The sequence below is a fragment of the Etheostoma spectabile genome, chromosome 8 (genome assembly GCF_008692095.1).
Source record: "Etheostoma spectabile isolate EspeVRDwgs_2016 chromosome 8, UIUC_Espe_1.0, whole genome shotgun sequence".
Lineage (NCBI taxonomy): Eukaryota > Metazoa > Chordata > Actinopteri > Perciformes > Percidae > Etheostoma > Etheostoma spectabile.
Window position 1 is genome coordinate 36,031,372 of NC_045740.1, and position 23,827 is coordinate 36,055,198.

General features: G+C 40.4%; 2 protein-coding genes across 7 annotated transcripts in view; both read right to left on the bottom strand.

The window, feature by feature from the left end:
* abcc8 (ATP-binding cassette, sub-family C (CFTR/MRP), member 8) overlaps positions 1-644 on the bottom strand; it is an 89,319-nt gene extending 88,675 nt beyond the window's left edge. For 2 of the 5 annotated variants that reach the window (XM_032522509.1, XM_032522508.1), the window contains exon 1: positions 369-644. In XM_032522509.1, the coding sequence (XP_032378400.1) occupies positions 369-389 (21 nt within the window). In that variant the 5' untranslated portion in view covers positions 390-644. The remainder of the gene's footprint in view (positions 1-368) is intronic. The other 3 variants (XM_032522513.1, XM_032522511.1, XM_032522512.1) reach the window with 2 other exon arrangements.
* A 1,839-nt stretch (positions 645-2,483) lies between these two features.
* ush1c (Usher syndrome 1C) overlaps positions 2,484-23,827 on the bottom strand; it is a 24,575-nt gene continuing 3,231 nt past the window's right edge. The window contains exons 3-26 of one of the 2 annotated variants that reach the window (XM_032523246.1): positions 22,935-23,078; positions 22,187-22,325; positions 20,807-20,915; positions 20,674-20,698; positions 20,525-20,582; positions 20,250-20,438; positions 20,094-20,153; positions 18,947-19,003; positions 17,787-17,929; positions 16,264-16,329; positions 16,018-16,148; positions 15,292-15,341; positions 14,850-15,014; positions 13,682-13,798; positions 11,708-12,397; positions 10,832-10,885; positions 10,120-10,248; positions 8,527-8,592; positions 6,791-6,832; positions 6,097-6,150; positions 5,878-5,977; positions 5,295-5,404; positions 5,028-5,083; positions 2,484-2,940 (exon numbers count right to left, since the gene is read on the bottom strand). In XM_032523246.1, the coding sequence (XP_032379137.1) occupies positions 2,928-2,940; positions 5,028-5,083; positions 5,295-5,404; positions 5,878-5,977; positions 6,097-6,150; positions 6,791-6,832; positions 8,527-8,592; positions 10,120-10,248; positions 10,832-10,885; positions 11,708-12,397; positions 13,682-13,798; positions 14,850-15,014; positions 15,292-15,341; positions 16,018-16,148; positions 16,264-16,329; positions 17,787-17,929; positions 18,947-19,003; positions 20,094-20,153; positions 20,250-20,438; positions 20,525-20,582; positions 20,674-20,698; positions 20,807-20,915; positions 22,187-22,325; positions 22,935-23,078 (2,767 nt within the window). In that variant the 3' untranslated portion in view covers positions 2,484-2,927. Of the gene's footprint in view, positions 2,941-5,027; positions 5,084-5,294; positions 5,405-5,877; positions 5,978-6,096; positions 6,151-6,790; positions 6,833-8,526; positions 8,593-10,119; positions 10,249-10,831; positions 10,886-11,707; positions 12,398-13,681; positions 13,799-14,849; positions 15,015-15,291; positions 15,342-15,795; positions 15,852-16,017; positions 16,149-16,263; positions 16,330-17,786; positions 17,930-18,946; positions 19,004-20,093; positions 20,154-20,249; positions 20,439-20,524; positions 20,583-20,673; positions 20,699-20,806; positions 20,916-22,186; positions 22,326-22,934; positions 23,079-23,827 lie in introns of both variants that reach the window. The other variant, XM_032523245.1, reaches the window with a different exon arrangement.

Genomic DNA, 23,827 nt, shown 5'->3' on the forward strand with positions numbered 1-23,827 from the left:
CTGACAACGTGTTACCACAATGTAACAGCCCGGCCGCGTAACCAACACATCCAATATTTCGCCCATAAATCGCCCTTCTAATGAAAGAATCCCAGTGATGTATGATCCCATAACAGCACACACAGGGATTCCATAAGCAACCATATAAAAATAACCATCATGGGCCTTCATCTGCATCCATACAGGTCTGTAAAATGACGTCTGCAGATGAAAACAGTGGATAGGGCATGCATTATGTAGGCCATGTGTAATTAAGTGATACATCATGATGTCAACCACCAGAAAACAAAGCGTTGCATCGATACTATCACTATTCAGGAGTGGTACAGGCTATGATCAGTGGGAGAAACCCAACCACCAGCACTTACCGTTTTATATCGTGAGATCATTGTGTTTCAACGGCGTTTCCCTGACTCCCGAAACCCACTCTTCAATGCTGTCACTGTCAGATGCGTCGGATGTTAAAAAAAATTTAAAAAAAACGGGGTAAAATCTCCTGAAGTGTAATCTCTCATGTGTTCAGTGGCGGTTTCTCGCTGTTGCCTCTGTGTTTTACCATCCAACCGCAGGCGGCGGTTTAAGGTGGAGGCGGGGAGCTGTCCACGGTGCTGAACCCGGGTACCGGTGAGGAGGAAGAGGAAGAGGAGGAGGAAGAGGAGGGCAGATCTTCCACCGTCAACCAAACACACAATGGCCAAACTCGCAGACAGCAGTCGTGTATGTCAGCACGTACCGGTTATATAACTATAGCAACACACATTTAACACCATCACATGATGGAATTCTCTTCTTTTCTAGTTTCTTTCTTACTTATTTAACCCTCCTGTTGTCTTCAGGTCAAATTTGGCCCCTTTAAAAAATGTCTTTATCTGAAATATGGGTTTCTTTTGAACCAAATTACCACAAAAAAATGGATTGGATTCCTTACAACGCTCTATGCAAATACAATTAATCACTTTCATTCCTCTGATTGGTCAAAATAAATCATAATTTCTGCTTTTTTAACTCAAATATTAGGTATAATTCTGCATAAATGAGGGTTATTGACCATGGATTCCAAAAGGTAGTGTAAAACTAGTGGTAGTAAGGTGGTGTTAGTAAAAACAAAAACAAAAAAGTCTGAAAAATGGACAAAAATGTCAAGTGTTTGTCTTTTTCTGACCCGGGAGGACAACATAAGGGTTACTTCTGTACTCTGTTGGGAGTATATGATACAAATGCATATATATATATATATATATATATATATATATATATAATACACACAAACACATATATATATACATACACATATATATACACAGTATAAATACACACACACACTCTGTTGCTTTATCCTCACTGGCAGGATGAAGTCTGTCAACAAATGTCTGTCAACAAATGGGCATCTTCAAAAAGTTTTATTAAAAACATTTAATTATCAGAACTGGATGACAAAAGAATGAAGTACAAATACACTTTGCAAAGCAGAGCACAAACTCGACAACTCGACAAGCTGTCCAGCTCTCGCAAATGTCCCCCTGATCTGAATATTGTCCAAGTCCCTGGTTATATTGTTCACTTCACATACTGCATACACATATACACACACGTTTACTGCACATCTCGTATTCTGCTCTCTCCCGGGTGACGTCCATGAGTGCACAACTCTACACAGCAACTTAGACAACTCTCGGCATCCTGCCTGTCACTCATCTTTCCCCTGCTTCCCATATTTTATCAGTCTCGCACCATCTCAGCCACTGAGTCGGCACAATCTATGTACACACATTAACCTTCGTAAGCCGTCCTTGAGGCCTCCAGAGACTCAAGAACTGTAGACCTATCACTTGTGTGTCTACTCATTACGTTGCTTTAAGCAAATACATTTAGTTATAATGTTTAGAATACATTGGATATGGGGAGTGCATACATTTAGAAGTTATTTTCCCCTTAAGTCTGATTATCCATCTTATTTAAATGCTTATGTAATGCCATTTGGGTTTGCTGAAAGCAGAATTATAAACACAGTTGGGACTCCCTTATTCACTAAGTTGTTTGAAATTCAAGAAGGAGCACTAATGCCCCCGGTGGACATTTAATTAAAAAAAACTGTATGGCTCACCTGGCTTGAAGGAAATCAATGCAGAGCTGGTGAAAAGAGCCGATAGATGGGTGAAGGAAAGCCTTAAAGCAAGGACGTGATACAGGAGAGCAACGTTCTTAACCTCAAGCACCTTGTAAATGAGCACAATAGGGCTTATCCAACTTTAAAAATGGGAAAATCCATATAACTTGGAAACTAATTTTACATTGTCACACAAGGACATAAAGTCATTATTTGGCTTAAAACTAATTAAAAGAAAAAAAACATAGGACAGAGTTACCAGAATGTAAATAAGTATAAGTATAAAAGCCTATAAATCTACACTTAAAGTTATATTTTGTTTTTTCTGCAATGCCAACCTGGCAAGGAAATGTTGAAAAAAGGAGAGCAGACAATCTGCACAACGGAAAGATCAGAATTGGGCTTTATTAGGCTTTGGAAAGGAAGATTACAGAGATGCTATTGATTATAGTTTGCATGTTTTAACTCGTCCTTTTTTTTGAAATGCAGACACATGGGACACACGTCTGAAGGGGACGATCATGGCCCTGCGGATCTAAATGAGGTAAACCGTATACCGGCTTGACAGAGGTGAGAAGACTACTGGAGACAATGGACTATTGACTGGATCATCCTTTGACAAAACAAGATAGGAAGGAATGCATTGAGAATGTGTATTGACTGTATGGTGCCAATATCTTCATACATGACAAAACGCTTAATCAGACCGTGATAGTCACTTTGAAGTAAAAACAAAAGACCGTCTTCAGCGTAAATGTGAATCATCAGCGACAGTGATCTTTCTAACCAGTGTGGTCTTCTTGGCAGGCTGTTGATGAGACTAAAAGAATGTTCTGCAGGAGAAGAAAGAGGAGTGAATATGTGAACATGTAATATGAGATATAGCATAACATGCTGTACTTTGGACCGCTAAGAAAGGTTTCATCAGGAAAACCTTATTTTATACTGCGCTTGATCAGGCACTACACATCCAACACAGCAGACCAAGACACATGCATGTGAGTTTTAGAAACACCGCATAATCAGAGCTTAAACTGAACATAAATCTATATATTTTTTGACTGAGGAATTCTAAACTTCATCATCAACTGAAAAAATGATCCCTATCAAACACTGGAAAATTAGAGTCTGACAGATATACATTGGCGGGCCGATATTATCAGTTGATAAATTGGTATCTGCATTTATAATGGACAAGAATTATAATGACAAATAAATGATTCTGATAAATGAAAAAACTAAAAACGGACTGTCAACCATGTTCTGAGTGTTGACGTTGCATAGTCTGTCCACCAGAGTATTACACCAGTTATTGTGTTTTTCTTCAAAGGACTTTTATATCTTAATTTTGTATTTTAAACATTTTATTTATCAGAACTTTAATGTATTTTGATACTCCTCTGTTCTGTTGTGCCAATTAAACAAATTATCATCATATTATTTTAGCGCTAACTTCTAACGAACTACAAATAACTAATGTTAGGGAAATCTGTTGTTTTGTAACTTTTTTCTGGATTTTTTAAAAATATACACACACTACCGGTCAAAGGTTTGGGGGTCTCTTACAAATTTCCATTTCACTCCATTATAGACAGGATACCAGCTGATCTGAGTGGGGGGGCTGATCTCTAATGCAATATCTACATTTCCCATTTTCAGCAACCATTCATCCAATGTTCCAAAGGCACATTGTGTTTACTAATCTGATATCATTTTAAAGAACTAACTGAGAAAACATTGGACAACCCTTTTGCAATTATGTAAGCACATAATGTAATATGAAAACTGCTGCCCTGGTTAAAAAAACAAGGCAACTGATCTCAGCTGGGATTCTGTCTATAATGGAGTGCAATGGAAATTTCTAAGTGACCCCAAACTTTTGACCGGTAGTGTATATAGGCTGATATATCGGCATATCGAATTTTTAAATAATCAAATATTTGTATCGGTATTGGCCTTAAAAATCCTTTATCGACCTTGAGTACTGAGAAAGGCGCTGTTAAATAAAATGTGTTATTAATATTATTTATCGGTTGGGCTCTAATGGAAATGTATGAATTTTCAGTGTGGCTGAGGATGAATCCTCCCTACAGTACCACCCGGTGTCAGAATATGGAACAGTCCTGGGAAACAACCAGAACAATCAGAACAACTGCTGAAGGATGACAGCAGGGTTTTTATGAGCGACCATGACCTGACGACACAGGACAATGCCACAGAAGCCCCACGTGTACATGTGTGTTTATATACAGCTCACTGTGTCAGGATTTGGCAGATATATGGGCGGACGGGTCACTGATCACATTAGTACTGAATGTCTTCACTTGAATAGCATGGCTGTGTTGTTGTAGAGCACACGTGTCAGCAATAAATAAAGATACACTGTATATATTCACTTGTCTAGGAAATAGGTACGCTGTAACTGTAATACGTAAATCTGGCAGCTTGACAAAGATGAGGGGACACAAATACCCAAAATATATTTTCTTCTGATTGACGTGGAGACTGTGACATGTGCTGAGGGGGGATAAAAATGGGGCCACGCCAAACATTCCCACTGAGAGGTGCAGTGAAGAGGAAGTTTGAAGACTAAGTCGGTTACCGGGACAGAGGTGAGGTGGGAGGAGAGGGAGGGCTACTGCTGAAGGAGGTAGCCGTGTCTGTACAGAGCTGCACTGCCTTCAAACACCTTTCTGTTCACAGGGGGACTGACTGACGCGGATTTGCTGCATACACGAGCAAGCACACACACACAGACACACAAGCCACGCTGTCACATCCTGTACACATACGGACCAGTTACATTTGATCAAAGCCCAAATAAGCCCAGATGCGCATTTTAATTACAGTGTAAACACATGCCAAAAAAAAACAATTACATGGTTGGACTAGAACATAAATAAAGCTCAGGAATTCTTACACTTCATCTTCATATTCTTTCGGAGGGGAAACGCTGATCACAACATCGATCCAGTCCTAAAAGTAAAAAAAAAAATACTTTTATTTTTTTCTAAATCAACAGACTATATGAAGCCTGACTGAATCTGCAAGTGAGAGTGTGACAACACAAAGAATCAATCATGGTTAATGGTTAAGTGCATTCAATAAAACACGCATCTGTGGTTGCTTTATCTTTCCTTTGAAAAACAAAGCCTGGCATTTCCTTTTGCTCTAATCTGAGTCCTACCCCTCCACTATTCCAGGCCCGAGCCAGACAGTTTTGTCCCTCAGTCAGCGCGGCATCAACCAGGATCTTCCCGTTCACGGCCATGAGTTCATCCCCGGGTACCACGCCACCTTCAATCAGACACATCAGCAAACACATTTCTTCACACTGTGACACACACACTCAGAGCAAACATCAATGTAGTCTTTGTGATGAAATGTCTTTTGGGTAAATGTCTTTTTATAGCCAAAGGTTTTATTGTTATTATTATTATTACTGTTAAAATACTATCTTTATGTTGTCTTCTTTCCTTTCTATACTGTATTTTCTTCTTTTTTTTTGCTGAAAATTGCGGTTGGAAATTTCAATTTCCTTGCAGGAGTCATCCCAAAACAGAGAAGTCTAAGTCTAAGTGAAGTGGCGTTCAAACACTCATAAACCATAAACCATGTGTTTTCCCACCCAGTGATGCAGAGCTGTCGTGTGGAAATGTGTCCAAATGGTTGCATCTACAGTATCTTAACTGTGTGAACTAAGGATGGTTGATCTCAAGTCTGTTATGTTAATGTTTGAACATTAAAAACAAATTGAAAAATGAGCTGACCGTGCTTATCTGCAGCGCCACCTTCATACACAGCACATATCACCAACTTTCCCAACGGAGAGTCTGCCCCTCCCTCCAGAGCGATATCAAGCTGTCCAGTCTTAAAAAAGATCAACAAAAACCCCATTAGTCATGTTTTAGAATGTATCCTACTTTATCAGATTCCTCTCATTAATAATGTTTGGTATCTGAAGTGAAGGCAGAAAATGTGGTCGTTACCTTTTTGATTCTCAGCAGTCTCACATCTCGCCCGTCTATCTGCTCTGGGGAGAACTATTGACAAAGAAAGGCTTGAAGAAGGGGAAAGTACAACACAACACTGCAGTTGCAGAGGAATAAGTGGGCGAAATCTATAAATAGAGGTGCCAACCTAAATGGCTTCATGCTTCATGAATATGCATATGGAAAAAAACATGACTTAAGACACCCTTTGGGAGTTTTTAACCATGATGCTATAACTTGGATCAAGAGAGGACTGCTGCTTTACAATAGTTCAGGAAAGTTATTATATATATTCTCTATGAAATCAAACAGAAAACATCTCTTATTCACACATAAGTCATTTTAATTAGCCTAAATAACAAACTAGCAAATTTAGCCAATGTCCCTTCTCAACCTGGACAGTCAATGCAGTTATATTGCAATTGTTGTTTAATTTTTCAACAGTTAGATTTTTCACAATATCTAAGATATCACTTGTGTAATATAATTCACAATGGCTGCCATAGGAATAACAAAGTTAATAACTTTAAAAAACATGAGCTGATTGATGCAAGCAGACACACAAGGTTTCCATTTCTAGTTAGCAGGAACTAAGACATGCTCGCTAAACACCACTTTCATTTTAAACTGCCAAATATCAGTTGCATTTTCTGCAAATGTTGTAGTGTTAACAAGATCAGGTATACAATACCATGGAGTAGGGATCAAAATCTTCCTCGTATTTTTGAAATTCCTGAAAGAGAATCAACATGCAGTTCATTAAAATGGATCAATTATGTCAGAACAGGGTTTAACTAATTGGGAGACAGTTTGACAGACACACACACACACACAAACATATATATATATACACATACAAATACTGTATATACATACATACATATATATACGTATATACATTCAAATATACATATATACACATACATATATGCAGTATACATACATATATATAGACATATACTGTATATATATACTGTATATATAAAGAATCTCTGAGAAACAAGTCATTGAATAAGGTGCTAGTCAGATTTCCTTTGACAACCAGTTCTATGGTAAAGATTTTACAACCACCCTGAATAAATGAAAACCCTGGAGACACTTAAGTTATTAATTCAAAAAACCACAGTGGCTTTCAAAGCCTCACACTTTAATTCAATAATGACAAGAATAAATTGAAGGAGCGCAGAAAAGCCTTCCTACCAAGGACGACAACCATTTCATTTCAAAGGAAGGATATGGAAAAAAACGTACATCCCATTTGCCCACCTATATTGACTAAGAGAGCCATTTTTCTCCCTCCAGAAAAAAACACATTAATCTAACTCTTCATTTCCTGTTCTTTTGCGGACACTTGACATTGGAAATAAAGAATGAACCTATTTGTTACACATATTTTGTATTTGTTGGGGCTGGAGACAGCAGTTGAAATTGGCCCAAACCATCTTACTGATGTGGTTTTGGGATTTATAGATACAGTAAATCTATTGAGACTGATGTTATCTGTCTCTATATCCAAACTGGAGGTACAAAAAAACGTGAACCAAACACCTTCCTTTAAAGCTATAGCACGTAGTCTCTGTCTTCCCCATTAGGAATTCTAAGTAATGACAACAAAACTGTTGGTGGCTCAATACAAGCCTTCCGTGATGGCGCACGCGCCCCCACCCCTCCTCTGCGCAGTTGCTAGTATGCAAGGACGACTTATAGGATTAAAAAAACATGATGGACTCTTCAGAAGAGGTCATTATCTTCACTCAAAAAAGTCGCTACTGAGAAATACAGAGACAATTGTGTGGGGCTGATAGTTTTAATTAGCTTTGTAGCAACTCATTCTGCAATGGCTTGAATGTAACGGACATTCATTAATATAAAAAAAAAGCATTCACTAAAGCTTTAAAGCAACACTAGGGAACCTTTTGTACCTTAAAATGATGTTTCCAAAATCGGCACTTCTGCATTTGCTTTGCAGCCCTCTACCGGCTGTAACGGCACTATGTAAGTTTGCCAGATTGGGTAGCGGATCTGTAGTTCCAATGAGACATAATGGGACAATTCCGCTTCCAACCTGTATAGTGTTGCTTTAAGTAATGCTCACTGGACCAGCCAACGTAGAGAGAAAGATTACAACCAGTTGTAGGACAGTTCTTGACAAACAAAGCATCAGTTGCCAGGATAGAGCAAAACCATAACAGCAGTAGGACTGTGACACCCGCTCCCCAACTGTGTGTTCAGCACTATTGTGTGCTCCTAATCAATAAAAGGGCACTCGTGCATGAGCTACACAGCTGGAGAGTGGACAAAATAAAGGAAGATCACTGAGACTCCAGTCAACCGCATGGGCATGGAGACAAGAAGTGCAGATAGAACAGGAGAGAAAGCAGCAGAGTAATAATAAATCAATACAGGGGGTGATAAGGTAGGGATTACTTGTTGTTTCCTGTTTGATTTAAAAGACGAGTTGTAAGGCACCATGCGTTTCAGCATTTCCGGAGGCTGAAACAAAAGACCAGTGAGAAGATTTTAGCGAAAGACAAAAATCAACCAGAACCCTTACTTCTATGTACTCTGGTTGAAGGTTTAAAGTTTACTTTGCCTCTGAACACAACACAGCTGTGGTTGGGTGCTGTCAGAAGTGTACTCAGCTGCACCTGTACCCCCCCCCCCCCAACAGTGATGTCTCTGTGTACTGACACACCACTGCTCCACTGCTAAATCCCTCCATCAAGGTGAGAAGTTACACCACTGAGTCAACCATGCTGTACAAGTATAGGTATGAGCAAAGGTCATTCTTTCTTATAATAATTCAAAATTGTTCTGTTCAATTACATTCATATCAAGCGTTTTGGTCCAGTTCACTGAGTACTGTGTCTGTCTAAGTACTGTGAGTATCATAAAAGAGAGAACCGGCTAATATATTTTTATCATTGCCATCAAATCCCATGAAAAGACAAAAAACCACAATGTATTCTGTCTCTGCAGACTTCTCTTTCCTTGGGCACCAAGCCCCGCCTCCATTGGTTCCAAATAAAGATGCAATACTTTAAAAATAAATTTGGTCACTAACAAATGGTTTCCTTTTTGAATAAGGCTAAAAATCGTCCCAAACAGCTGAGCAATGTCGTGTTTAGCAAACATTACTCAAATATGGGTGAATATTACATTTGTTGGGGACAATTTTCAGCCATGGCTGTCCCATAGAGGAATAAGCTATGTCTTAGGCTGGTCTTTTTGTCTTTTCATGGGATTTGTTAACAATAAGAACAATATAGACTATTACCAACCATATCCTTGCTCTTTAAGATCTTTGGCCCATTTCTCTAGGCTGGTGAAACACAGTGAGAAGCAGGAATCCTGTATTAATACTACAGCATATGCTGCACCACAGTCCCTGGGAATATACAGTACTGCACAAAACATTCAGCAGCAATTTTCTTACTTATAATTCAACTTATGAAATACAACATATAAAACAGTATTTAAAAACATCAATAGTGCCGTTGTGTGCAGCAGCAGTTTCGACCACTATGATGATTGGGGTGAAACATGTCGGGGGAAGGTGAATGATTAATGGCTCCTGCAGTCAAGGTGCCTCTCAGCGAGGCAGCTCACCTGCAGCTGCAGAACATCTGCTGAACTGATGGTAGAAAGGTGGTGTTGTGTTCTCAGATGTGACTGTGTGACTCTATCAATGTGAGGCAGAGGGTTAGTGGAAAAAGGTTTTTCCAAAGCAACTGTGTTTGCGAAAAATAAACAATATTATTTGGGCAGTGTTGTTAGAGGTTTTTGACAGGAAGAAGAAGTGGCTCCCCAGTGGGATCTAATAACCACAGATTGGCTTTCTGAAAAACAGCTGGAGAGTCTTGAAGACTTCCCATGACTTGAGGAAAAAAAGTGAGATATGAATCCCTCAGATGATGCCACGCTGTGCCAAATGTCTATAAATTCTTTATGACCATATTACGTTGAATCAGAGAGAATTGAGGCAGGGAGTAGATGATATCAGTGCGGTGGGTTTCATACCAGGGCATCAGAACGGAGTGCAGCTCTGAGTGGATCTGGTCGGTGGGTCTGGGACTGCGGCAGCATGACGGGTTTAGACATGACAGGGGACATCTGATGCCTCTGGTTGGGGGGACTAGGAGCTAGTTGCTATTGGGGAAAGACCATGGTTCCATGCAACAGCTGAGTATAGTTTCAGGTTCTTAGAACAGTATTTTCATTCAAGAAGTCATTTTACAACAAAAGGATCTTGTTCAAGTATGCTTTTTACAAATGTATTAAGTAAGGCTGGGCAATATGGAGGAAATAAAATATCACAATATTTGTATACAAATACCTCAAAATCAATACCACACCAATATTGTAGTGTTGACTATTGGTGCTTTCACAAAATATTTACACAATGAGGTTTTTGATAAATAATTATCAGTAATGTGGATATAATGACTAAGTGGGTAAAGGCAAATAATAGAACAGCTACAACAGTCTGATAAGATCAGAAATTGACATAATTTTACTGTAATGCAGCCTTTATAACCAGGAAAAGACACCACTTATGCCATATTAGGATATGACTATATCCAAAATCCAAGACGATATCTAGTCTCACATCACAATATCGATATGAGAATGATATATTGCCCAGCTCTAGAATAAAGTTTGTCATGTTAACTGTAAATTGAAGGGGTGTTTGCAAAACTTTACACCAGGTTTTTTACAGAAAGACACTCACCAAGGGGGTGCTTGAATTGGAAATACGACTGGCATGGGAAGTCTTTCTCATTACCTGAACCATAATGAAAAATAAAATGAATATTTCAGCCCTCTGGTACATTCAGAGCACTGCAGGAATATCAATGCAACACACACTCAGCCTCTCTCCCATTTCCTTCACTGTCAAAGCATGGCTGAGATTTCACTGCAAAGCCCACTGTGCACAAAAGCACACACACATTTCCTTTTTAAATCAGCTCCTCTCATTATCAACACCACACACCATGCAACACTCCACTGGGTATCCCAATCCACACAGCTACAAGGCAAATGCCAATAACAACTAGCTGCATCTCAGAATGCCTTTTCCTCACCTAAAACTGGAGATCAATGACTGTACATTCCGGTCATGCTAATACAGTGACTCCCTCTCTCTTCATGCATAAAACATCCCAACACATAAAAAAGGACATGCACATAAACCTGAGCGTTAAAGAGGACCTGCAGCCTTGAAAAGCACTCTATTTCCTTAACTCTCATGTTGTCCTTGGGTCAAATTTGACCCCTTTTCAGTAAAAAATAAAAATCTAAAAATTCACAAAAATGGGCCGTTGAAATAAGCACTGAAAATGTCAACATTGAAAAAATAAAAAAAATCTAAAAACTTTGGAAATAACACCAAAACATTTAAAAACAGCACCCACCATATTGAAAAAGTGACAAAAATGTTGGAAAAAACGATAATAATGTTGAAAAAAGTGACCAAAATGTTTTTTTTTTTTCATGGTTGACGGGAAGACAACACAAGGGTTAAACTGCTGATGCAATTTTCATGTATTTTCAGCAAGGTACTAACACAAAGTCAAAGCCAGTCCAACACATCTAACACTCTAACCTTTGGACTAGAGGGGTAAGACATTTCACTGGTGTTGGACGAGTAAATGCCTCCTCTCGGGAGGTAGCCGCCGGCCTCCCACTCGCTCCTGTGCTCCGGAGGACTGGGAGGGTGTTGGAGGTGATGGTGGTGATGCTGGCGGAACCCGCTGAGGGTTCCTACTCGTTCGTCCGAGCGTTGTGGCGGTGGGGGTGGAGGGGGAGGCGGAGGGGGTGGTGGGGGAGGGGGTGGCGGCGGAGGAGGAGGAGGAGGAGGCCGTGGAGCAGGCTGAGGGGAGGATGGAGGCCACGACGACTGAGACGGAGGAGGATAGTGGGAAGAAGGCGGGCGGGGGGGCTGGGGAGGCTGAGGGTGAGGCCTGCGCCCCTTGTTGGCCGAGGCGGACGGGCCAGATGGAGGTTTTACAGCGCTGGGTCCGGAAGGAGGCCGCCGCTGCGGGGGTGCTCGAGAGGAGGGAGGGGAGTAGTTGGGTATTGTGGGGTGCAGCTTAGGTGAGGGCGGAGGGAGAGGCAAGGGAGGGGGAGGCTGGCTAGTGCTGGGCTGGGTGGGGGCCAATCTCTTCAGAGGGCCTCTCAGGCTCTGATCCACGTCACCAAGGTTAATGTCATCCAGGTCAGTGGTGGCCAGGTGGAGGCCGCCAGGGAAGCGCTTCACCTTGGGCTCCGAAGCAGGAGAGCGCGGCGGGGAGAGCTTAAAGTCACAAGAACATGAAAAACTGACTTGTGTCAATTCCCCTGGTGACATATCAAACAATTCAGGCAATCTCTCTCTCTGTCTGTCTTTCACTCTCTCTCTCTTTCTCTGTCTTTGTCTCTCTCTTTCTCCCCCCCTCCCAACCGGTCAAGGCAGATGACCACCCACCCTGAGCCATGGTTCTGCTCGAGGTTTCTGCCTCTTAAAGGAAGTTTTTCCTTGTCTCTGTGGCCTAGTGCTTGCCCTTGGTGGGAATTGTTGGGTTTCTGTAAATAACATTACAGAGTACGGTCTAGACCTGCTCTTTTATGAAAAGCACAATGAGATAACTGTTGTGATTTGGCGCTAATAAAATTGAATTGAATTAAATTGAATCAGCAGAAGGTAAACTATTGTCCTATTCCCTGTTCTTCTTTTATTCTACATGGACACATTGTCGATTTCCGACAAAACCTTTTGAGCCAAAACATCATCATATCTATGTAGAATTTTTTAAAAATGGGTTATAGAATGTTGTTGGGGTTGATTGTTGTCTTGTTGTACTTCACAAATCATACTTTTTAACATTGGAAGGGAAATAAGCAACAAGATGCGAGTACTTTTTGCACATTATCAGTAGGGGTGGGAATCACCAGACGCCTCCCGATACGATATCATCACGATACTTAAGCCACGATACGATATTATTGTGATTTTAAACATATTGCAATATTCTGCAATATATTGCAATTTATAACCTTTTTTCCAACTTCTAATTTTTCCCAATTTCAAATTATGTCCCCAAAAAGAAACTTTGTCAACATCTGTTTTATCTAAAAAGATACAGATATACGTAGATATAAGATGTATAAGATACTGATTTTTCTCTTTGTTCATATCGCTTCAATTGTATCGATACAGTATTGCCACTGAAAATATTGCAATACTATGCTGTATTGATTTTTTTCCCCCACCTCTAATTATCAGTTGTTTGCCTGTTGCTTTGACATTGTGGGAGGAATAAAGTATTATATTATCTAATTTAATCTAATCTAATGACACACATAGTGGCGTAAACCCCACCTTTCCTCATTTGTGGAATTCTAATGGCTCGAAGGAAAGGCTTTCTGAACTGTCCTTCTTCCCCAATTCTTTTCACTCAGACACCACCTAAACATGGCGTTAAGGAGTTGTCTCAATGCTATAGTCATCTACTGTATTAGAGTTCTATTCATCTCCTTGCAACTGTAAAAAGGAAATGCCTTTATAAAGGAACAACCACACAGAGATCACACTCTGTACCTCTGGGGATTCATTCTCCCCACTGGATATCTGCTCCAACCGAGTCTGACAAAGACGCTCCACCCAGTGTTGCACTTTCTCCGACTCCTCGAGGTCTTCTCTCTCCGTCTCTGAGACCTGGCACATCACGAGGCAAACAACAATGGTTGCATTTAGATAAAACCACGACTTAACACCCTGAAAGTTAACGTTGCCATATAGTACATCCACAGTAGCTAGGTTTCCATCCACACGTTTTTATCCAAATTAAGTGAAATCAAATGAAAAATGCCTTCTGGAAACAATAAGGAATTTCAAGAGTATCGACTCAAAGGAAATACGTTCGGTCTCATCGGATTTTATCTTAATCGATATCCGGCTTATGCAATAAACGCTGATAGAAACGTTAATTGCAGAATAATCAATTAATTGCAATTAAGTTTTAGGTCATTTCATGGTTGCAACCCGCCACAAAATGAAGTTTTAGTTCATTTCCGCCCAATATTTACTCTCTTTTTGGACACATGGCGGGTGTCAACAAAGACAGATGGAAGTAGACAAACGAGGAGACGAGAGACCTTTTGAATTTAATTTATTAGGAACTCGTAAAGAAAATGGCCAACAAAGGTTAGGACAAGCCGTGGGATGTCCTCCGGAGTAAATGGAAGGCGCTCAAACAGCGAGACATGTCTCAAAAAACATCTTGCAGCGGTGCAGGAGGGACAATAAAAGGCAAGTTGCATCTACATCATCATAGCAATGTGTTGATAATGTCGTTGTTTTCTTATTTTAGCTTGATATGTCGCTATCATCTGGCACATGAGCACTATTACAACATTTGTCGGTAGACGGCGCGATCCATTTTGTCTAGAAAAACTTTATTTGCAAATGTTTGTTGAATGTTGTGCGATTCAGTGCGAAAATGAATGAAAACGCCTTAAATTTTTTTTATTAATTCAATATACGAATTTGATTGCAAATAAGCATGTGACGTCATTATGCACAGGTTTTTATTGGCTTTAAAGTCGTTGGATGGAAACACACTTTCACCAGCTTTCTTCGCATGAGTTTTTTTACCGAACTTCAGATAATTCAATTGGCAAGTGGATGGAAACTTAGTCATTGTAACTTTGTTTGTAACAGTATTTAAGAACAAGTCCACTCTACAATTGACTTTGGCTTTTCCTACCTCCTGGACCAGCCGATTGATCTTCAGTTGCTTCTCTCGTTCATACATCTCTTCCTTCTCCTTGGCGAGTTTCAGCTCAAACTCCATCTCCTTCTTGTTCTTTCTCTGTTCCTGCAGTGTGTCCATGTTGGAACCTTTCTTCTTTTTCTTCTTCTTTTCTCCTTTCTGAGGTGTCATCAGTTAGTCAAATAAAAAAAAAGCAGGGGGACAGACAGATCTGCCACTCCAAATCACACAGCATGATGTGCAGAAACAGGCGGTGACACAACACTGTGTATGACGGATAAAAACCCAGCAAACAACAAGAAGTTTGATAAATATTTCTAAGAACAAAAACTCTGAACTTGAATATGCAACAGCAATGTCATGATGACATAAGAACCGATTATCATTCCTTTGTCGCCACCCTCACACAAATCTGAACTCAGGCAGCTGACAGTACCTTGCGGAGTGATGGCAGTTTCCCCTCATATCGATATAACCAGCCAAACGCTAAGGGTGGAGATGAACACAGGTCACTCTCACAGGTTTGATAAATCAGAACCACGGTTAAAACACAGTCTCAGCAAACTCCAAGCAGTGCGTCTATTTAAAAAAAGATACATTACACTAAAAAACCACAACACAGCACTCAAAGAGAAGAATGAGAGAAACCGATTGAGCCTGCTCCATTCAGGCACTCTGAATAACAACTACATTTAAAAAGCAAAGATGCAAAATATGTTTATGTGATGCAAATCAAAAGACAGCTTTCAACTACTGGATTTTGGTTGTGTGTCATTAACTTTCAGCAAGATCCCACAAAAAATAAGTAAAACATATTCAAATGATCCTGAAAATTAACTGTCCAATGGTTACATTTGGGTTGTCAAAGGAAATCTGGCACTAGTCTGTGTTCACGCTGGTCAGCAATGGCTGTCAATGGCAGCTGAGGCCCCGGACTCACTTGTCTGTCCTGGTGTTCCTCCTTGTCTTCCGGCGTGAACGAGCTGGCTTCAACAGCTTAGAGGACAGGTCGTAAACAACAGCACGGCACACAGAAGTGACAGAAAGAGAAAGGAGGGGGAAATTAGGTGAACACCAGGCAAGAGAACCTTCGACAACTCCGGAGAAAAGTAAAAGGAGGATTCATGCATTTCAGGACAAAGACTCGTTCAGGTGTCCTTACGAGAACTCTTAGCCTTGGGGGGTTTTGTCTCAGGTGGGGTGCGTTGAGGGCTCTTAGGACTCTTGGGTCTATCTTTGGCTCCCCAGTCCTCCTCCCACTCTCTGCTGTGCTCCCTCTCCACAGCCTCAATCCTAGTGAGGGCGTAAAAACAAGAGAGCGGTGTACGATATTTGATTCATGTCCAATTAACAATCCTGAATTGGCACTTAATGGACATTGATTAAATGCACAAAACGAGCTGTATACCTCGCCATCTCTTTTTTATAGCGCTCCTCTTCCTCTGCAGCTTTCTGAGAGATCTCCATTTTTCTCCTGGTAAACATACAATAAATACACAACATAAAACTCTGTCCATACAACATGCTATAGCACAGGGCTATAAATTCAGAATATATGACTTTAATCCAGTTTATGAGTGTCAGCCCTGCCACACGAATGAATAATGGGACTGCCGTGATAGGCTGTCCCATTATTCGTCCCCAGACATTGCTGTCAGCAAAGCACTAAGAAAAAAGTGTGAGTGTGATGTATCAAAGGAGCAATGAGGTCCTCAGTTAGATAGGAAATCAATGTAGTCCCTGTTAACTTTCTTTGCACCTGATATCCCAGTATATAGATGTATTGGTAAGTTGACAGGGACATAATCTTTGCTAACACATCAAGAGTACCCTTTTTCACTGTTGTGTTGTAGTGTAAGGAGGGCATGGAATGGCCTGAATGCATTTGAGGTATTTAAATTTGGGGTGACAGGAAAGGTTTTGATCTACAAAGGAAAAGGAAAGAACTAGGCTATTGTAAATCCAGGCTTTGGCACTGAAAATGTTAGAGGCTGACACTGAAATGCTCAGAGGGATTTGTGGACAGCATCAAAGTAGTCAGTCAACACCTTTGCTATTGGGTGATGACAGTCAAGCTTTAGATTGACCGCATGTCGGTAATTCCCAAGCTAATTAGACAAACGGAGCCTTCCAGCTGAAAGTGGATACACATCTACTGGGCACTGTTAAAGCAACTTAACTGGCAGAGCTTTGGAGAAGCAGAACATGTCACATCAAAGTGTCTAAGTGTGCAACAGTGTGGCTCGATAGTGTTTTAAGCCCTCAATGTTGACTTCCAGGCATTGCTGCAAACGTTGACTTCAAGGCATCTAACCCTAACCATTGCCTAATCCTAGGGCTAACCAGGCCGAGCTGCCTTAAAGGCGACGTAGGGGGCTTAAAACAACATCGAGCCACACTGTTGCACACTTAAAACACCAACAGTGTGGCTCGATAGTGTTTTAAGCCCTCAATGTCGACTTCCAGGCATTTCTGCATCCGTTGACTTCAAGGCAACTAACCATTGGCTAATCCTAGGGCTAACCAGGCAGAGCTGCCTTAAAGACGCGGTAGGGGGCTTAAAACAACATCAAGCCACACTGTTGCACACTTAAAACACCAACAGTGTGCGTTATTACCAGGGATATCCATTGCATTAGTTTGAAATATAACTCTATTTGCATCAAATACATGTAGTTTCATATTAGGTTAAATGTATCTAGTAATACTAGATTATCTTTGTATTATGTAATAAGATATAATTTAAGTTTATGTGAGGATAACTTTTTTTAAATGAATAAGATCACAATTGCACTACTATGGAGCATACTTCTTACAAGATAACAAGATAATAGACTATCAGTCACTTCTACAGGCACAATAAGACAACAAGCATTCTTCAACAAACAGGTTATATTTTAAGTAGAGGAGAGTTTTGTGCTGTTCACTTACTGCTTCTCCTTCTCCTGCTGCTCTTTAATGATTTTGTTGGTCTCCAGCGCGACCCTCTTCTGGTGCATCAGCTCCTGCCTATCCAGCTCCCTGCGGGCCTCCATTGCCAAACGCTCCTCATCTGTCATGAACAACTCCCTGCCCTTAGAGGGTGATAACAGCCAGAGACGACAATCAGGGAAACCCAACGTGTACAGCTTTTTGGCTCTGGAGACCGGCAGGCAAGCCCGGAACAGTCACCCGCACCAGGAAAAGAGGAGCCATCTGTTCTTGTTGTGTAACATCTTTGAAGCCTCAATTCACTGATATATATATATATATATATATATAGCGTGTGAGCAATTTCTATAACTAGTATATAATTACTATGTATATATACAGTACATAACACATATACATGCATGCAGGTACACAAACATATGAAATACATACTAGAAATACTGTTCCCTGGGTTCCCTGTTTATGTAGATGCAAATAAATAAATACATTAGACAGGCACCAAGGAGAACAATAAATAAGAGGGGATTGCATGTCTCAGTCACACAGCCGCCGTCACTCAGCCGAGTCCCGAGGCAAACAACCTGCCAAGTGATTGACCGATGATAAATGTTGCTTCTGCAGACAGCCGGGCTGACGCACGCGCTAGGTAATGTGATGTCTCCAAAACAAATGGCGCGTTCATTTGACAGTCGCTTGAATGTAAATGGGAGAAGGCAGATGTGTGTTTTCCCACTTCCATTACAGATAATCTCTTAACCGCTAACTCTTACATTGTGAGTGAATTACATTTATCTCATAAGCGGATTCAAAATGTAATCACATTTGTTTTTTATTATTATATTTGACTGGTTAAATACATTTTTTATGTCCTAGACACTTTAAATGTAAATGGTTTACATGTAAGAAAAACAAAGCAACACGTGTCACTTTCTCTAGGGTTATTCGTTTTTAAGGGTCGAATGTCTCATGATGCAGATGTAAACATATGTATCTTAAACTCAGTGGTGTTTTATGTTGTCTTTGCGTGAATTCAACGTTACTCACACGAGTTATATGAGTAAAAAGGACAAGAATTATGAGTTGAGCTGCAAAAGAACGACATAGTAAAAAGGCTCTATGAGTTGTTGTTTTTTACAAAACTTCATTTAGAGTGTACTTACAGCTCCTGTCAGAACAGTAATAGTCAGACTCCTGCTGCTCTTCAAGACTCTCACAGCCTGGGGAAATATAAAAAAAGAAAAGCTTGAAATGATGTCCTGCATTTTTAAAATATATTTAATGAATTAAAATTAAGTCTCTTAGAAAGACATGTTCCATGTAAAGAATGTGATGTGTGTATTTAGCAATGTGTGAATAAATCACCACATCCTAGTAAATACTGAAGGATTTGTTTCCTCCATCAGTCACTTTGGCAAATAACCATCAGCCATCACTCCATGAAGGACTTTTTTTGAAGGACACCATATTGACTGATTAAACACTAATTTGGCTTTGGTTCTGCAGCTCAGTGAGCTGAGCATAGAAAAAAACACGGCCAGTGACACAAGCACAGTTAAAACACTGGGGCTCTGAATAAAAAATGGAAACAAGTTACAAAATTGTATGTCTATGGTCCCATGGCATGAAAACTTTACTTTATGAGGATTTTTAACATTATTATGAGTTCCCCCAGCCTGCCTAGTCTCCCAGTGGCTAGAAATGGGGATAGGTGTAAACCGAGTCCTGGGTATCCTGCTCTCACTTTGAGAAAATGGAAACTCAGATTGGCCGATCTGGAATCTTGCTCCTTATGAGGTCATAAGGGGAGAGGTTAACTGCCCTTTCTCTGTTTTGCCCACCCAGAGAATTTGGCCCACCCATGAGAGAGAGACATCAAGCGAGCAAAGTGGCAGTTGGTCAAGACCGCATCCCCACCCTCCACCTTGCCCCCCCCCCCCCCCCCCCTCGTCAAAAGCTACAGGCTCAGAAATGGCACATACTAAGAAAAGTTCATTGTGGTACTGGCTCTAGTGGCTGGAATTCTGCAACAAGGCTGAATTTTGGGAAAGAGACTTTAGATACAGTCTTAGGGACCACTAAGGTCTATATAAAAGAGACTTCAGATACAGTATTAGAGGACCAATAAGGTCTATATAAAAGAGACTTCAGATACAGTATTAGGGGACCACTAAGGTCTATATAAAAGAGACTTCAGATACAGTATTAGGGGACCACTAAGGTCTATATAAAAGCATCTAGAGCACCATGTCATGGGACCTTTAAAGCTGCCAATATTGTGAATAGACAATTAAGTGAAGCAAAATTCACCTCTTTGTGGTCCGTATTAGTAAAATCCACCCCATTCACCTCCACAATCTGGTCTCCAATCTAGATTTCGGGATAAAACATAGATGCAGTTCACAGCAGGCTGGTATACGAGTCTCACTGTTTCAGAGAGGTGTTCTGGTTATTTGGAAAAATTACCTCAAGTCCAACTTCCGCAGAAAGAGAGCCTGGCTTGACGTTACTGATGTAGATACCAGGTTTCTGGGTTGGACCGCTGGAAATGCTGATGCCCATACCCTTGGTACCCACGAGGCTAAGGAAAACCTTCTTCTCCTTGATTTCTTTGCCTCCAATGGATGCCAAGCCTGCAATGCTGTTTTTTTTCTCCTGCGGCAGTACAGAATGTCCATGAGCTGTCTGTGATACAACTTGGGAAACAGAAAAGCGACACGTGGAAAAAAACTGTCTCCTACCCCTGACTCAGACACAAACTGGTCAACAAACTGCCACTTGAGGGGTTCATCTGATGAGCTGGCAAAATGGAGAAGAGAAAAACAATTGAGAACTCCCCGTTTCACCATTTAATCGGCAGGGAACTATATTGCCATACTGATTATCTTACCTTTTCACTGGGATCATCCCCACATCTGCACAAATGAAAAAAAAAAATGAAATGGATGATGTTAAACAATATTAATTTTATTGCACGTCAATCATGCTACTGTTGTAGTAAAGTAAGTTCATGTTTGACGTACGTCTGACTTTGAGTGACACAATCTTCTTTGTCTTGATGAGACTGACGACCTCCTCGTGTATACAGGAGGAGATGGAGTATCCATTGATGCGCACAATCTCATCGCCAACCTAAAAATTAACACAGGGTGGGATATCATGGATGACACCTTCACTTTCAATATATCAAGCCATATCAGACACGACGTTATTGCTGCTCCAACAATTTGCATCCCTGCGTCTTAGATTTACCAGCCACAATATGATTTATTGAACCTTGTGATCTATTTCCATTTGGATCTTTTAACCATTTACATAACTGAGCTTAGCTACCACACCTATATGCCATGTACTATACATACACACATAGGCACATACACACACATACACGGTCGGATCTGTGCTGTTGTTTATTTTATCCTGAATCAATTTGATCAATTCATTTGTTTGGCTCTTTTAACTTAGATTTAAAAGCCAGACCAGGGGCGGGGGCTCCAAATTAGCCTCAGCTAGACGCCCTACAGTACAGTACATCTGTTACATTGCTTATCTGTATGTTACAATGTGTATCTGGTCCCTGTAAAATAAATGCATTCATTATAAATAATGAATTACATTTCAGTTGAGTCAACGTCGTTTAGCAGGTAAGAATGCCTACTGCTGATTAAATTCATTTGAACATTAGTACCAGTAGAAATACTGCCATGTTTTACACGGACTGTGTGTCTCTGGGATTTGTCCAGATATTAGCCAGGAGACAACAGTCTACACAGGACACTAACTTTTTCTGCCATGGGAGGAGTTGTTTTTTTGTATGTAACATCCATCAGGGTGAAACTGGGCCATCAGTGACAAGCACTGTGACAGACCCGGATGTCATTTAAAAATGATGCTTTACTACTCTCTCATGAATATCATATCATAGTTTCTGTTTGATTTGTTTGGTATTTTTATGCCTATGTAAACCACTCTGAATTTCCTTTGTGTCTGAATCGTCCTATACCTTGGCTAAATCCAAATTGCCTTGCCTTGGCTTAAATAGCATGGTGCTTTACCCCACCTAGTGGATTCTGGCATTATGACCATCACTGCCACCGAGACACAAGACACAACCACGAGTAATCTGTATAAACTTTACATTAAGTATACTGATTGAGTGGCGTGTTATAACATACAGTATCCATGCGAATGTTTACCATGTAACTGAATAAAAACACTGTTGGTATACTTCATCAAAGCTAGTACTATCAACACTACTAATGCTACTATAATGACAAAAGAATAATTCTACATATGAATACCTCTTTATTTGGTACTTTAAGTAAATTAGGCATTTTGTGTTTTAAGAGTATAAAAAATATTTGGTGACTTAAAAGGAAAAGAAAAAACACACATATGCATACCTGAAGGCCAACATTCCCGGCCTGACCGTCTTTGACGATCTGGGATATATAGAGACCGCTGCCAAACTCCAGACCTCCACGGACACTCAGACCCAGTCCATCTCGATGGGTCCGATCCAGACGCACCTCCTTGAGCTTACTGTATAATCAAGAGAGAGAGGAAGATTATAAAACAGGATGTATGAGCCAGGTAAAATTTTGAAATGGAGAACAAGGGTGATAATGATGATGAATCGTTTTATTTCGGTTAACATACATGAAAGAAACAATTATTTCCCACAATTTGCCACCATAGCTAAACAGAAAAAAGGAATATGCTGAAGACAAGGCTTATTTTTACCCATCCTATAATCCCCATACACTCCCCCAGAAATCCAACAAATTTAAATGAAACTAAGTACTTTTTCAATTTAATCAAATTACTTGATTATTTCAGATTTTAAACAGAGATGTACACACTTTCAACTCATCGTATTCATTCCATAATTTCACCCCTAAAACTGAAACACAAGTAAATTTGACAGTTTCAAAGATAGAAAACCGTCCTAAATTATAATTACCTTTTCTTAATTTAATAGAAAAATGAAAACAGTACGGGGCAAAAGGAGAATACAGAGAGCGAGAGGGATGTTCAGGGATATTATAGTATAGTTCAATTGTCTATGTAGGGTGTTTTCATGACGTAGGCACATATGGGATTCAGACCAGATATACACCAGTACCGGGACCAAGGCGATGCTGCACTCACCGTGACCTCTTGGGGGTGAGCAGGTCGTACTCCACTTGGTGTTTGAGTGGGATGAGAGGTCGGATGGCATCAAACAAGGGCAAGCGCTTTGGTTCGTTGATGACCAGCTTCAGGTCCCCCACCAACACTGTCAAATCCATCGACCTGGAAGAGAGGAGGGGCATAACTACTTCTTTTTTTTAAAAGTTTTGTCTGTTTTTTTATATGACTTCTACTAGGCCTGAGCGCTAAATTGCAATCTCGATCCACCCTGTTCCCAATTTAATTTATCTTATTTATTTTTTTTATGACTTTGATTCTCATTTAAGTTTTACGAGCCGCAATGTATCAAACTTCACGCTGGCCCTCTGGAGCCACAATAGGTTTTATACAACTTTTTTCTTACATATGCAGTAGTACTCTCCAAGACCTGTAAACAGTCTTTGGTTATTGGTGGAGTTCCTGTTACATTTTCCATTTCCAGTTCAAACAACAGTAAAAGTGCATAACCATAATAGGTATGCCGATACTGATGGGGGAAAAAAGCAGTCCAATAATCTTTCTTTCACAATTCAATGGAAGTAGCAATCTGTCCACCTGGCGTGCTCTTTGAATTATTAATAATTTCTTTCCATTCCAGCCGTGTTTGGAGGGTGAACATAAAAAGAGCTTTTGTGGATAACTGGCCAGGCATGTCAGCGCACAGTGGAAACTGATCAGAGGCTAAACCGGTAGGGCCATAGAGTTCTGACTCTGTACAAAGAACCCCCCCCCCCCTTCCCCCCCAATGACCATGCTGTTATCAGAAACTCCAATGGAGCACAAAGTTTAAACTGGAGGTCTGTGTGCATCGGAGATTTGTGTGACAAAAAAGAGCTTTAAGAAAATAAAAAATAACAACTAGTGTTAAAAGA